We start from the raw sequence: 14,445 nt of genomic DNA on the forward strand, positions 1-14,445 counted from the left end.
CGCTGGCACAGGGTGCCCAGAGAAGCTGTGGCTGCCCCATCCCTGGCAGTGTTCAAGGCCAGGTTGGACACAGGGGCTTGGAGCAACCTGCTCTAGTGGAAGGCGTCCCTGCCCGGGGCAGGGGTTGGAACTGGATGGGTTTTATGGTCCCTTCCAACACAAACCAGTCTATGATTCAATGATGCTGTGTGCAGGCCCGCAGAGTAGGGCAGTCCCCTTGCACTCCTCCAGGAGTAAATGGAGGAGGAAAAGCTTCTCCTCTGCCTGGCAGAAACCACAGCAGAAGTGACCAAAGCAGGGACAGTGGCATCAGGGAGACCAGCTCCTTTCCTAACTGGAAAAGCTGGTAGTGACAGCTTTATTCAAACCCACCCTCTGCCTCCCTCACTTTCTCCATGTCCCATTCATTCTTCCCTGCAAACTGCACTAGAAGATTGTGCTCCTACTCCACTCTGTTTCTGCACTCTCCTTCCTCAGCCTGATGCCTCCCATGTCTGTTTAGATGGTGACCACTTCAGGGCAGGGTCTGCCTGCTCTACCAATGGACAGTGGGGTCTCCTCTGGAATGGCTTGAAAGCATGTGAAAAGCAGGATTAACAATGCTCAACACTACAAAGAGCCCTGTATGGGAAGCGTGGAGCCACTGCACATACTTGTACTTGTTTGTTTTGGTCCTTTGTTAAACATCCAGGTGGAGCTTGGTCGGGAGAGCAGTTTTGTGTAAAACCAAAGAGGCTTCCTCTGCTACCACTCCCACTGCACCCAGCCCTAAGGCTTTGTTCTGGAGGCTTATCAGCCCTACAGACTCCAAGAGCAATCACAGGGATTTCCTGAAGAGCAGCACACCGGATGGGTCCTGCAGAGAGCTGCATAAATTGCTTTGGGATTGAGGAAATACACTGCAAAAAAGTAGTGGGCTTAAAGAACTCCAGTCTCTAGGACTTGCCTCCATTCAGAGGAGGAACTCCAGCACGTGGCCCACAGGCAGCACAGCCCAGGTGGCCAGATGGGGTGCACGGGACAATGGGGACACTGAGGAGTAGCTGCACTGGCGGAAACAGCCACCAGAGCAACACAGCCCCGCAGCAGGATGGAGGCTGAAGCTGCCTCCCACTCCAGAAAGGGCTGCAAGAAGCAGCTGACCATTTGCTACTATATCCTGGGATCCTGTCTTCTAATAGTCCAGAAGGTGCAGAAAGAAGACCAGAAGGCCAGGATCAAGTCCTCCTGCTTTCATAAGTGGATGGGAAAACTTAGAGCAGAGGACATTGAAAGTCAGGGGGTAAATAGGGAAAATTGATTTCCTAGCTTTCACCTTGACTGCTCTCATATAATCTCTTCCTGGCCTTCGCAGACTGTCTTTGGGATCTAAACGGAGTCAAGCTGGTTAAAGAGAGAACGAAAATCTGAGTTATCCTCGGGGTCAGGTTGTCATTGGGCTCAGAGGCCCTCAGAGCAAGCTCTGGGAACAGGAACATCCACCTCTTCTGAAGCCACAAGGCACAGCTGAGGTGGGTGCATACACAGTGGGACACCAAAACAGGAAAGTCACAACATTTTCTGAACTACTTCAATTCAGTTTCTCCTTGAAGATAAAGGCATCTTGATAACCCTGAGCTTACAGCTGTGGGAGGATGCAAGCCTGAAAGTTTGTATGAGCTTACTGCTGTGTTCTGATACTCATGATTGAAAAGCACATTGAAAGACTCCACTGTTATTCAAACCTAAAGCCAAAAGAACCATGAATCACAGCCATCAAACTGAACATTTGGTTTTCAAAGAAAAAGAAAGGCTTAATGTTCTATTACATCCATGCCACAGCTCAAGAGACAAAGCAAAAGACTTGTTCTAGGATGAAAGACACATTTGTACCAGGGCTTCCTAATCTGATTTCAGAAGGGCCAGACAAGTTGGAAGGATCAAAGGCAGGCGGGTGGGGTGGATACAATGCCAATTCCACTCTCGAAGAGCCACATTCCTTCCTCAGAGGACAGGCAGGAATACAGTGTTCTAATTAAATCAGCCAGGAGGTAGCAGAGGAAAACTAAGACTTGTGGAACCAGATAGAACTGCTACAGCTCCCACCATAACATAACGTCTGTGAATACTCCAAGAGCAATGCTCTTATAGCCAAATTCTGGGTAGTGAGCTCATTACCATGGAAGTCTCTGGAGGATGGGAAAGGTAATATTTCACTAAGATTAGCCTGGCACTTTTTTGAAACATTACAATTCCTATTTTTCCACAGCACAAACAGCCTGCAACAGGCATTTTCCAACATGTTGCTTTGCCTTTGGAATCTGGTAAAAGGTCAGCTCTGAGAGAACAGGATTAAAGCATGAACAGCTACATCCTGCCATCGTTCCCACCTTACCTGTCATCAATAGAGTCCACTTTCTCCTGGATTTTATCCGAGTTGATGTTCCCATCACTAACCAGCCTCCGGCCAGTCTCTACAACTGCATTGATCTTTTCTTCATTGGCATCCATCGTGGTCATGAAATCCTCCTGTTTTTTAATAGCAGCTTCTGCTCCTTCCAAGGTAGTGGGCATTTCTGTGTGTGCCAGAACATACTCCTGTGGTCAAAGCATAAAGCAGAGAGATAACAGTATTACACTTGGACCGTGCTGTCTGCTCCAACAACAGATTCACCACACATGAAAAGGAATGTTTCCAAGGAGGTAAAAAAAGCAAAGTATAGTTTAAAAGGGGCAATTTATCTGTTTGTAGCTCTCCTGCCAAATGATCTTGTTTGTCTATTACTTGCAGTATATGCTGCCAACATGTATAAGGTTACATACAATAGGGTATATCTTGACCACTTGCCTGGTTATTAAGAAAGGCTTCTGCTTGCTTGGTGTCTCTGAGAAACAGCTGGTAGGCATGAGACTGGGACAGGAGATTTTGCCTGTTCTCCCACATTTTGTGGAGCTCATTCCAGCCAGTGTCCAAAGCTTGCAGGCGCTGGCGCAAGAACATGTACTGAGCGTCAGTTTGCCCTTGGGTCACCATCTCACCCATGTCCCTCATTTTCTGATAATCTTCCTCATAATTGTTGATTTCATTCTTAATATTCTCATGCTGAGTGAGCAGCTTCTCCGCCTCCGTCAGTGTGTTTGGCATGTCTTCGGATGCGATTGCAGTCTGTGTTCTGGACAGCCAGGACTGGAAGTCATCCAGATCCCTCAGGAACTGCTGCAGTTTGCTCGCCTCTCCAAGGGACTCTTCCCGGTTCTTGAGGGTGGTCTTCATCTCTTCCCATACATCATTGATTTCTGCAAGCCGTGAAAGAATAGCCTGGGCCTGGTCGGGATGCTCCGATTCCAGCTTTTCTGCCTCTTTCTGCAGGTCACTAAGCTTGGCTTCAATGGCCACCAGGTCACGTTCCATGCCCGTCAGCTTCCTCTGCAGGGCCATCACCCCAGCCAGATCATTACCCAAGTCCTGTGTGGATTCGATCACTTTGGTCTTTTCCCTGATCCAGGATTTGGTTTCATTACATTCAAGGTGGTAGTTCTGGATACTCAGAGCAGAGAGCAGAGCATCCTTCTTCCTGTCTACCAGTTCTCTGAACTGGCTCCATCTGAGATTGTGTGGAGAGAAAAGCAGAGAAATTGAGACTTGTGTCTAATAAACACGTTGACACTGCTGAGCAGGCAGTTGCTCACATCAGCTTGGTAAGCCATGAAATAACCTTATTCATGGCTTTTCAGTCCCTCCCATATCATCAACAGCAAAACAACCATTAACTCAACCATGGTGTATATTAGAACATGACAAGCACCAGCAACACTGAGTCCTTAAAAGTATAATTTTTCCTCAAGTGAAAATTGCTTGTTTTCACACTAGATGGTACATCTCATTTTCACATAAAACGTGCTCTCTTGGTTTATTTTGAAGCCAAGAAAATGAGTTTACATGAAATTATACTGGTTTCTTGTCATAATAGTCATTACAGTAAATTCCCAGCTCTCAAATCACTCAAGATCTGATTGAAGTCAATAGCAAAGCTCTATCCATTAATCAGATAGTTGAAAGACACAGCTTTCTTTCCTTCTGAAGCTTTGAAGGCCTACCTTGAATGTACTTCAGGTAACAGTATCAAAGTGTCTTTAAAAACACATATAAGAAACAGAAACTGCACTCGTCTCAGACAGTGTCCTGCTCATGAGCATGAGGCCTTCACTCACCTTGTGTTGAGCTTGTCTTGCTGGGCTTTGATCTCCTTCTCGCTCGGGTGGCCGCTGTGCATTAACTGTCTAGCAATCTGGTTCACCACTGCCACACGGGATGCCTGGTTGTTCATTTCTGGCTCTAAGCTTTCAAATCTGAGAGGGAAGGAAAAAAACAATGAAAGATCACGCAGGCATTGAGGAATCTGAGCCACAGACAAGCTGAGAAAGAGAGATGCTATAAAGAACTTCCACTCAGAATTCCCCACGCTTCCCGGTAAAGGCATTCTCACCTGTGCTGGATCACTTCCAGGTCCTCCAGCTTCTCTGGAATCTGCATATTATTCAGCCACTTCTCCTTTTCATCAATCCAGAGCTCACAAGCATCTGCCTCACTGAACATCTTATAAAGAGCCAGGGTATCCTGCAAGGCCTGTTTACGCAGCCGAGTCAGCTCAGCAACTTCCTTGTACCTTTCCTCTATTCCAGACAATCTGCCTTGGACATCTGGAGAGCCGGCGTGCTCCTGTGGCAGAGCCTTTGCCTGCTCATGAAGAGAGTCAATGGTTGGCCGGTAGCTTGCGATCTCTTCAGCCACGTCTTTGTGTTTCTTGACCAGGGACTGAGTGGAATATTCATCGTGGCCAACATCATTGCTGGAGACAATTTTGAGGATGTCCAACATCCATGCATCAATATCATCAGCGTCAGCCTGGAACTGGTGAAGGAGAGAGGCTTCCTCCAGACGCTTCTTCCTAATGGCAGATAACTGTTCCAAGTTAGCCCACTGCTCCCGGATATCCTTAATTCTTTCTCTGATCTTCTCAGACCCAAAATGCTCCTCCGCGATCATGTCTTCACCTTCTTTGATCGCCTGCTGGAAGTGGCCACTACGGCCACTCATTTCGTCTTCAAACGCCTTATGTTTACTCAAGAGACGGACGACACTGGTGAGGTCCTTCCCATAGTCATCAGATGACAGGATCTGTTCCTTCTCCCTGATCCAACCTTCTTCTTCAGCCATTTCCCAGAAGAACTTCCAGAGGCGCCGGGACTCCTCCAAGCGTGCCCGGCGCTCGGCTGCGAGCTGGCACAGCTCTTGGTAACAGAACTCCATGTGAGCAACGCGGTCCCGGATCACCTGCGGGTCACACGGCTTGTAACCTGTTTGGATAGAGAATGTACGTTACAACTTGGACTATTAAAGCTCCACCATATAATTACACACATCAGAAAATACTGTTCTTTCCATGAAGACAATAAAAAACCCCAAAAGGAAAGATATTCGTGACTGTTTGAAGTGAAACAAAATACACTACTCCAGGTTTACACCAGCTTCTACACACACCTGCACAAAATGATAGTTTATTCTAGTTAATGGCCACTGGTTTAGTGGAATTGCTTCTACGTAGCATAAATTGGGACAAAATCAGAGTGGGTTTGATAAACTCTATTGTTTGCATTAGAACCACAGAATTAATGGTGACTACTATAGAGTTACACCAGCTGCTGGTTTGGAGCATGACAACCCATGCAAAACACAATGCAGCAATAAATTCCTGAGCAGGTACCTGGACAAATTAATCATTGACACAATAAAGAAGGAACAAAGGAAGCTGGAATGTCTTCTGGTGCTGATTTAACCTAACGTGCCTTGCAGAACTAATGAGGCTTATAGATAACCTCATATGTAATTAAGGCAAAGGAGGATGTGTTGACTGCCAGTTACCTTCTCCATCAGTGGCAAACTTCTGAGCAGATGCATTGACCCCTCTCACTCTCTCAGCCTGAATTGCAATGTCAGCTTCCACAAGAGCATGTTTCTGCAGCAGATCTTCAACTCCTAACAAGTGTTTGCCATAGTCTTGAGACAGCAGAAGCACCTGATGAAAACAGAAAAGATAAGTAAGTAAAATGGGCTGAAGGCCAGAAGCTGTGTCTTGTTGACTCCAGGCATTATCCTGTTCTCTGTTATGACATGGATTTAAGTCCAGAGAAACACCAGGTCCATAAGGAGAGCTATTGTACAGAGACATGGATGGTATGAATTTGAGCCAGTATTTTTAAGATCACTGGCAACCATGAAGAACTTGACTGCTCTTCAATGCAATTTTCAGTCTGGGATGACATGGAGCTGAGTTAGCCCAGCAGGGCCATTGATAAGCTCTCAGTCCAGGTGCTGTGAGCTGCCACTGAGCTACACACGTCTTTCTTTCCTCCAACAGCTTCCAAGTTCTGCTGGCTGATAGACAAGAACAAAGTCATGGTCCTTTCCCTTCCCAGATCCCAGGAGAACAGACAGGAAGAAATTCATGCTTTTTAAAGCAGAGAGGTGAAGAGGTGACTTGTTCCCCATGTAAATTGTGATGGAGAGAGATGATTTCATTCCCTTTCAACCAAAATTGTCCTCCTTACCCAAGCACGGTGACCAAAGCCTCTGACCCTTATGGGACAGGCTTGAAGCTAAAATGTAGCTTTTTATAGGAGTGAACTTGTTCTTTATCCTTACTTGGTTTTAATCTTAAGTTTTAAAAAGCCATTGTAAGGTATAAGGAATTTGTTCTCCTGACTGTGGGTCTTCTGCACTTGTCTATTAAACCAGAGAGGCAAAATGAATCTCAATGATTTACCAAAAAGCACATCTGCACCTTTCCAGAGCATTTGGTCCATGCTTTGACACCCACCTTCATCTCATCCATCCAGTCCATAATGTACAGCATTTCCTGGAATATCTTTTGCAGACCAAGGTTCATCTCCAGGCGCTGTCTCCGCGCCCGGAGCAGCTCCAGGAGGTACTCCCAGAGGCGGATAACGTTGTCCTTTCTCGCAGTGATGCGCTTGATGTCGTGGTAGTTTTCAGTCTCAAGCTCCTTCGCAACCGCAACCACAGCCTGGACTCGTTCTTCATATGCTGCAATATCAGTTTCAATGGCCTCGTGCTTCTTTGTTGCAGCTTCTACTGCTGGAAGGTCAAAGCCAAAATTGTCCTGTAAAGACAGAGACACTTCTTCAGTGATGGTTACTGAGGAGATAAGCCCTAACGCTCAGACTCTAACATGATTTCTGATGGGGTAGAATACACTTATCAGCAAATCTGGGATCTCAAAATGCTCTGAAAAGCCTTCTTTAATAAAATAAGAGATATCTCTGATAACCAGAGAACCACTGTTGCAATCAGAGATATCACTTACTGCCTCTGAGGAAAGAATCATGGTGGCCATGAGGATTAGGATGGAGCTTTGGAGGTTTTCTAAAGTCATCTCTAATATTAAAACATAAAATTAAACCCTGGGCTAATTCCACTGAATTGGCCAAAATACTCAGATAAAGGAAATCTTGGCTGTGGGTAGATATTTCCACATCAGTATCTCCCGAGAACAGCCTGATAGATTCAAGAAAGGTATATCCAAATGCATTAAAGATAGGATACACGGTATGTACACTCAATATACATTGCACACACATACAGTAAGTATAAATATACACAGATTGAGTAAAATGTGAGGTACAGGGGAGGAAATATCCTCTTGGCGAGCTCTGTATCCTATAATTACTCCTGGGAACCATTTGAGTCATGCAGACACGTGGTGAAAGCAGCACCTGAGAGACGAGACGCTGGTTCTCACTCAGCCAGGTTTCTCTCATAGCTGCCTTGCGATCGAATCTGCGCGCGAGTTGTTCCAGTTTCTCCTGTCGGATGAGCTCATTTCGCAGTGCCAGTTCTCTTTCATGTTCAGCTTTTTCCAGTCTTTCCCAGGCCTTAAGACATGGAGGGAAAAAAGTGTTTCTTCTAAACACACATTCTTATAGGAATATGGTAAATCACAACTGCTTTGCATGGAATCAGGACTGAGGCCACCCCAGCCAAGCCTCACTACACTGCTTATTTATGTATATGCCAATAAATCTGTTTTGCTTTGGCTGGGCTTACACCTTGTTTGCTAATGTAAGAATATGACTTGAGATTAGTTCTCCATTCATTCATTCCTTTTCTGAGCAAGGGATAGAGGACTTGTTTATCTCATACATTTTCTTGAGATCATTTGGGTTTGGCCTCCAACAAAGCTTAAGCAAACCTGGCTGAAATGTGTAAGAGAGTGTTTATTAAAGAAACATAATCTTCTGAGTGCTGCTCCTAAATAAGCAGATTTTATCTCCCCCCTGTAGGAAATGAGCGTTACAGATTTGTGCCCTCTCACCTCTAAAGTCAACACACAATTGTTGTTCTTTATTACATCCACTATGGAAAAAAACCCCACAACTGCAGAATTTGGTTACTTTTGATGCATACAAGTCCTTCTCCACCCAAAGCCAGAAGTTATTCACGTGTGACATGAGTATTTTAAAAGTCTTAGAAGCCTGTTGAAAGCCAGCTAATGACCCTTCAGATCTTCTTACAAACAAATATACTCATAATTAAACACAAACTACCCCAGATTCTCCTAAATCCTAACAGATGTGGAACTGCCTGAAACCCAAGTATTTCGAATAGCCAGGAGCACGGAGGAGCAAGGCAGGGCTATGAGAACATAACCAGGACGACCGAGCATCTTTCCAGTGCAGAAGATCTGAGGATACCCGAGTTCAGATTAGTGAGTCCAAGCTTCAGGAGAAGGTCAACCACCCTTATGGTCCCCACATTGAGACTGGAAATAGCAAATGTGTTTCTTCCCAGTGTGCTGAGAGAGAGACTGAAAGAAAACAAGACAACCCTGAGTTGCACAGGAGGACCTGGCTCAGTTTACCTTGTTAATGTCAGAGATGAGTTTGCCCTCCCTTGGCATGTATACTTTCTGATTGTTGGCTCTCATTTTGCTCTGGATGGTAAAAAGCAGCACTTCCAGGTTCCCTTTTTCTGTAAATCTAAACAGAATTTGACGAAAGAATTGAGTTACAATAAAGCTTTTCACTGCGCCTGAGGTATAACAAAGCACTTCTTTAAAATATTGATGTTATGAATGGAGCACTCAGACAAACACCTTCATCTTGTGTGAAAGCTGGAAGCACCTGAAAAAGCCCCCACATTCGCTGGCATCAGTTGGGTCACAGCAACAGAAACTTCACAGAAGCCACTTGTCTGTGTTTAGATTTAAACCCCCCGGGGGACAGAAGACTGCATTTTGTTTCTATTCTATTACATGTGCTGTCCTGTTTGACTCTATCAACACATGAAATGGAAGTTTTATTTAAAGTCCACTGCAGTCAATAAACTCTTCCCACTGTTTTCCCTCGGTTTTATGCCTGGGAAATAAACAAACTCCACAGGCACTGGGGAATAGTCTGCAGTTTTAGATGTCTGGATACTCTGTAATGCTTTGGGTTGTGATTATTATCCATTAGAACTCCTATTAGACAAAAATAACAAACAGATTTGATATCATAATGCTAAAAAGAAACTTTCCAGAAATACGTTGTTCAGCTTTGGTTGTATCAGTTTTAGTAAGTGTAGGGATGTTTTACAAAGCCAGACACACTTCCTCTTGAGGTTGGATAAGCAGTAAGTTCTTTTAATAGCAGTGTATTGGAATTAGACCCTGCCAGCAAGCACGACTGGTGATAGTACTACACCAACATGCTACTACCACTCATACTGTCAGGCAGGCTTAGAACTGCCAGCTCCCAGGACTCTCAGATGCTGCAGGCTGTGGTTATCTGCACACTGAGCAGCATAAAGCAAAGAGGCCCTGAGCAGTAACACAGAGTGCCAGTTAGAAATGTGATAGCTGGGTTTCTTCACAAAATAAATCCTTAAGCCAAGATGAAAGGTACTTGGATGTGTTTGTGCTTTAAAAAAAGTCAATGATTGACTAAACAAAACCAAACCACTGTTGTTTTAAGCCAAGATGAGAATTACTTGGGTGGTTTCTCCACGGTGCGGTAGGTGTTGAATGCCTGAAGCTGCTGCTGCACACCAACCAGGGAGTTGGCAAACTTGCGATTGTTGAGGATGATGATGGTTTGCTCAATCCACTCAAGGAGGTCAGAAGCCAAAGATTCATATTTCTCAATCATCTTCTCTGTCTCAATGGCATTGTCAAGCACCTGCAACAAGCAGCACAATGTGAGCAACAAGGGCAGCGCTCCTCAGCCGTTTAAATCCAACAAGCTACAGAGAAGAATCTATTGGGAGACTTGACTTATGAATCAGACCACTCACTCCTGAGCGCCACAGGGGCTGGGATCCCTGAGGAATGAGGGCTTTGTGTGTTCCAGCAGTGAATTCTCATGAACCCATAGCAATAGAGGCTTACAAAAGGATTCATGTTCAGTCTGCTGGCTGCAAAGACGAGAGCAGCCTTGCCAAAGTGCAGAGAATGGCTGCACAGTTTTTAAATGAGGGACTTCCCTGGGCTCCAGAAGAGACGAGAGGACCCAGAGGGTGAGGAGCAGTTAATGAGAAAGGAAAAGCAGCAACGATGCAAAATGAACAAGCAAAAAGAAAACTCCAGCCAAATGGTTTCTAATACGAGGCAGCTGGAAATTAACTACTCCCAGTCACATGGGAATGCTTAACATTCAAAACACACTCAAAAGCAAAGCTAAAAACTACCATACAGTGGACTCTTAAAAAACTAACACCCAAGAGAGGGGAAAAATATGTAAAATCAGAAATATTTCAACTGCTTCATAACAATTTGTAGTTGGAACTTGCAAACCTTTCCAATACGTTTTCCTTCAACAGCTAAAGCTTTCATCTTGGAGAAGTAGTGGTAATATGTCACCACGTAGGTGATGATTGACTTTTCATCAGGATGGTCAACACTGATATCTGCAAACCAAACAAGAGTTGCCTTAGCAGGCTGAGGTGCACGGGTTAAAACAACAAAGCAAATCATGCGCCAAGGACATACTGAAGAGCCAGAGCTGGGTTCAGGGGCAGTTCAGCTCCTAAGAGTTATGTCCTGATCAGAAATAAACTCAGGAGCTTGGGGCTGGTTCTGGATCACTTGGTGGTGTATAGTATTGCACTCTGTCGTTAGGAAGTACTGGTTTATCCCTCTGCCTTAGTGTGGACTGTGGTTACAGCACATGTCTGGGGGCTGTGGGCCTTCGAGTTAGGCTCCAGGCTTTGCCACAGCAAGTGCATGGCCGAAGAACCTCTCTAGTGCCAGTGTGAGTTGACAGAACTACTGTTAATTGAGGACTTCAGCGCTGTATCAGCATTCAGAGAGAGGAACTGAAACCTAAGAGTGTGTCTGTCCAGGCAAATCTTCTGAGAGATACAGGTGGAAAACAAATTCTTTCCTTTCCTGCAGCAATTCTGAGTCACTGGAAAACAAGCAAGAAGCAACTTGCCCAAGTACACAGCCTCTACCTGCCCGTGACAGGAAAGTTTCCTGTCCTAGCACTGGAGCAGCTTTCCAATACACACAGGCTGGAACTCACTGACAGGCTGTGAAAGGAGCTGGTAACTGTTTGCTGAAATTCCCATTATTCGACTCCCAGCTCACAGAAGGTGTTTTTCAGGGTGGATCAGAAGGATGCCTCTGACTGGAGTGATTTTGCATATACATGGCCAGTGATCTTGTCAGATAGAGGAAAACAAACACAGGATTAAGGGCTCTCCTGCTACCAGTGCTCACTCTTCTGCAGGAGACATCTTCCATTCTCTCCCTCCTTCCTTGGATGTATCACCAGGTCAGCCAGCAGCATCCTGCTGCTCTCTAACCCAAAAAGCTATCACAAAGCTGTGCCCTGGGACAAGGAGGGGTGGAGAAAAGAGCCCACAAAGAGCTGAAACTGCAGGAATTCTTACCCTCAGGGTCCAGGAGCTTGGTAAGACCAAGGTGTTGCTCTGCAAGGTTAAAAGCATTCTGCAGATTGTAGTGTGCATTTGATTTCTTCAGCTTGTCAAAATCAATCAGGTCAGGCCTAGACAGGATGGAAAATTCTTCAGATTTCCCAAAGCACAACAAATACATGAACTAAACTCTCCCAAACCCAGAAAATCCCTTTTGCTTGCCCCTTAGCCCTGTGCACTTCAACAGCAGTATTAAAGGAATAAGTAACACCTAGCACATGCCATGGACAAAATCAGGACAGCTTAAAAGTGAAGGTGACCTGGAGAAGAAAGGGACAGAGTTGTGGTCACCCAGTCTCTCCTCTTGCCCATGTAAATGTGCAAGCCACCCCAATAACCTCACCTGAGCTTGCCAAGGAGCAGCATCCCCAGCCACATCAGTCTAGCACCGCATTTTGCCATCCCTGAGCAGGGATTTCTTTCCCCTCCAGGCTGTAGTTGTGTGTGGTTCTCCCTCCTGACCCTGAACTCTGGCAAGCAGACCCATCATTGGCTACTCAATAGGTACAAGAACTTCTCTTCCAGCCTAATCAGTCACAGACCACAATAATGATGGGTGTAATTTATACTCCTGGAACCAAACACAACCTGTTTTGACTTGTGATGCTGTTGTCCACACAAGCTCACAGTGACCACAAGAGCTGTGAAGCTCTAGAGCAAGGCAAGTTGCTGTAAAACTCTCATAAATTCCTCAGCTTCCTCCTCTCCATGGACTTCAAAATCAAGCTGCAAAGTAACTGCAAACCCCAGTGCACACTGCAGCAGTCCAGGCTGTCAAAACCCAGACAGACATCTACCCACACATACCTGTGCTTGTGTATTAGTGCGTTGAAAGCCATCCCATCCCTCCAGCTTGTTGTGAAGTTGTGAATGTTGACGTTGGGGTAACTGGTGGGAAAAAAAGCAAGGAGAGCACTGTCACTATAGGTACTCTGTCACTAAAAGCTGGTTGCAGGAGTGACACCCTTGTTGTAAACCTAAGGGTGGGATACCAGCATCCCATGACGGATGATCTAGCATCACAACTGTCCTCTAATCAGAGCCTGACACGAGGGGTGAGTGCATCTCATCTACTCTTGTAACCCCCACAGAACTGACATGCATTCCAGACAAGAGCTCCCCAAGTCCTTCTAAGCAATCACTTGAAGCTACTATTCTATAACTTGCTGCTCAACCCGTGAGGTTTCAAATCCCTGCAAGCCCAGAATAATGCTGAAGAGCCCCAAGTCATTACAGGGACATCCAAGCTTCACAGGGAAACAAACTGAATCTCTACAAATGGATATTTAATTATGCAAGAAAGTTACTGTCAGAGAAAGACACTTCGGAAATATACATGGAACAGGGGAAAAGTTGGTGGCAAATATCTGAAGCATCATTATTTCTTCAGAATAGGGTGAAAAAGAGTCAGCATATTACTATGTGTTCACGAACACATACTATGTATTCACAGCACATTTACTATGTGTCCCTGCCCATGGGAGGGGGTTGGAAATGGATGAGCTTTGAAGTCCCTTCCAACACAAACCAGTCTGGGATTCTCTGATGATCATACTGGTATGTTTATCATGCAGCATTAATACAGCAAGAATTTTCTGACTTGTAAACATCAATTTCACTTCTCTTGGATGACTCCACTTCAGCACAGATACATGTTTTCCCATTTAAAATGGTTTCAGTGAAATCTCAGAATGCTGTAAGAGCTTCAGAGAGAATCCGTGAATCCCCACTCACCCGGCTGTCTTCATCTGGCACCACAAAAGCAAAGCATCTTTAGCAGACTTCTTCTCCTTGTTGTCCTCAGTCTCAACACTGATATCTTGGATCTAAAATTAACAAAGAGGTTTTAAATATTTCTCTGTGAAAACACACTGTTTGCCTGTTCTGAAAAGATTAAAGGAATTATAGCAGAATATAAGTACCAAAGGAAATCTAGGATGACAGGCAGGGTGGAAGTAGATGAATGCTTTTCCTCATTTAAGAGCATTCATGTCAAAAAGCTTCTGCTGCCCTTATTTTACTGGAGGATTACTCTTTGTTCAGGGTAGTCCATTGACAAAACAGTTTAAACTTCATGAGTAAAAGTGTTTTCCAGCTGTCAAGGCAAACCCTGCCCTATACAGCACTACGGGTTCACCCTGTGAGGTGTCTCCTGCGGGAGACCCGAGTATCACAGCTATCAGTGTCAGCAGTATCACAGCTTTCTATTCCACATCATAGGCTGTTACCCAGCTTTTAAAAGGAGGAAAAAGGGGGGATAGGGGAGGGGGAAAAGGAAACTACTGTTTGCTTCATATGGACAAATAGATCTCATTTTATGGATATAGTTCACTGCTTTGTAAAAAGAATATTGTAGCTTCAGTGAAGTGCCACGGGAAGTTAGGCAGACACTTTCACATCAGGAAATACTGAGCCACACCAAAAATTAACAGAATGTTAAATTTATTAGATATTTATATTAGATATTATAT

At 44.9% G+C, this 14,445-nt stretch overlaps 1 protein-coding gene across 1 annotated transcript in view; it reads right to left on the reverse strand.

The window, feature by feature from the left end:
- The window catches only part of LOC104411449 (spectrin beta chain, non-erythrocytic 1-like), a 48,262-nt gene extending 34,455 nt beyond the window's left edge, over nucleotides 1–13,807 (reverse strand). The window contains 13 exon segments of the mRNA XM_010021868.1: nucleotides 2,375–2,577; nucleotides 2,828–3,584; nucleotides 4,192–4,329; nucleotides 4,467–5,337; nucleotides 5,903–6,056; nucleotides 6,858–7,160; nucleotides 7,774–7,932; nucleotides 8,919–9,036; nucleotides 10,028–10,215; nucleotides 10,830–10,942; nucleotides 11,930–12,045; nucleotides 12,782–12,862; nucleotides 13,709–13,807. Of these exon segments, the coding sequence (XP_010020170.1) occupies nucleotides 2,375–2,577; nucleotides 2,828–3,584; nucleotides 4,192–4,329; nucleotides 4,467–5,337; nucleotides 5,903–6,056; nucleotides 6,858–7,160; nucleotides 7,774–7,932; nucleotides 8,919–9,036; nucleotides 10,028–10,215; nucleotides 10,830–10,942; nucleotides 11,930–12,045; nucleotides 12,782–12,862; nucleotides 13,709–13,722 (3,215 nt within the window). The 5' untranslated portion in view covers nucleotides 13,723–13,807.
- Between the last annotated feature and the right edge of the window lie 638 nt (nucleotides 13,808–14,445).

Source organism: Nestor notabilis, unplaced genomic scaffold (assembly GCF_000696875.1).
Source record: "Nestor notabilis isolate BGI_N333 unplaced genomic scaffold, ASM69687v1 scaffold12189, whole genome shotgun sequence".
Classification (NCBI taxonomy): Eukaryota; Metazoa; Chordata; class Aves; order Psittaciformes; family Psittacidae; genus Nestor; species Nestor notabilis.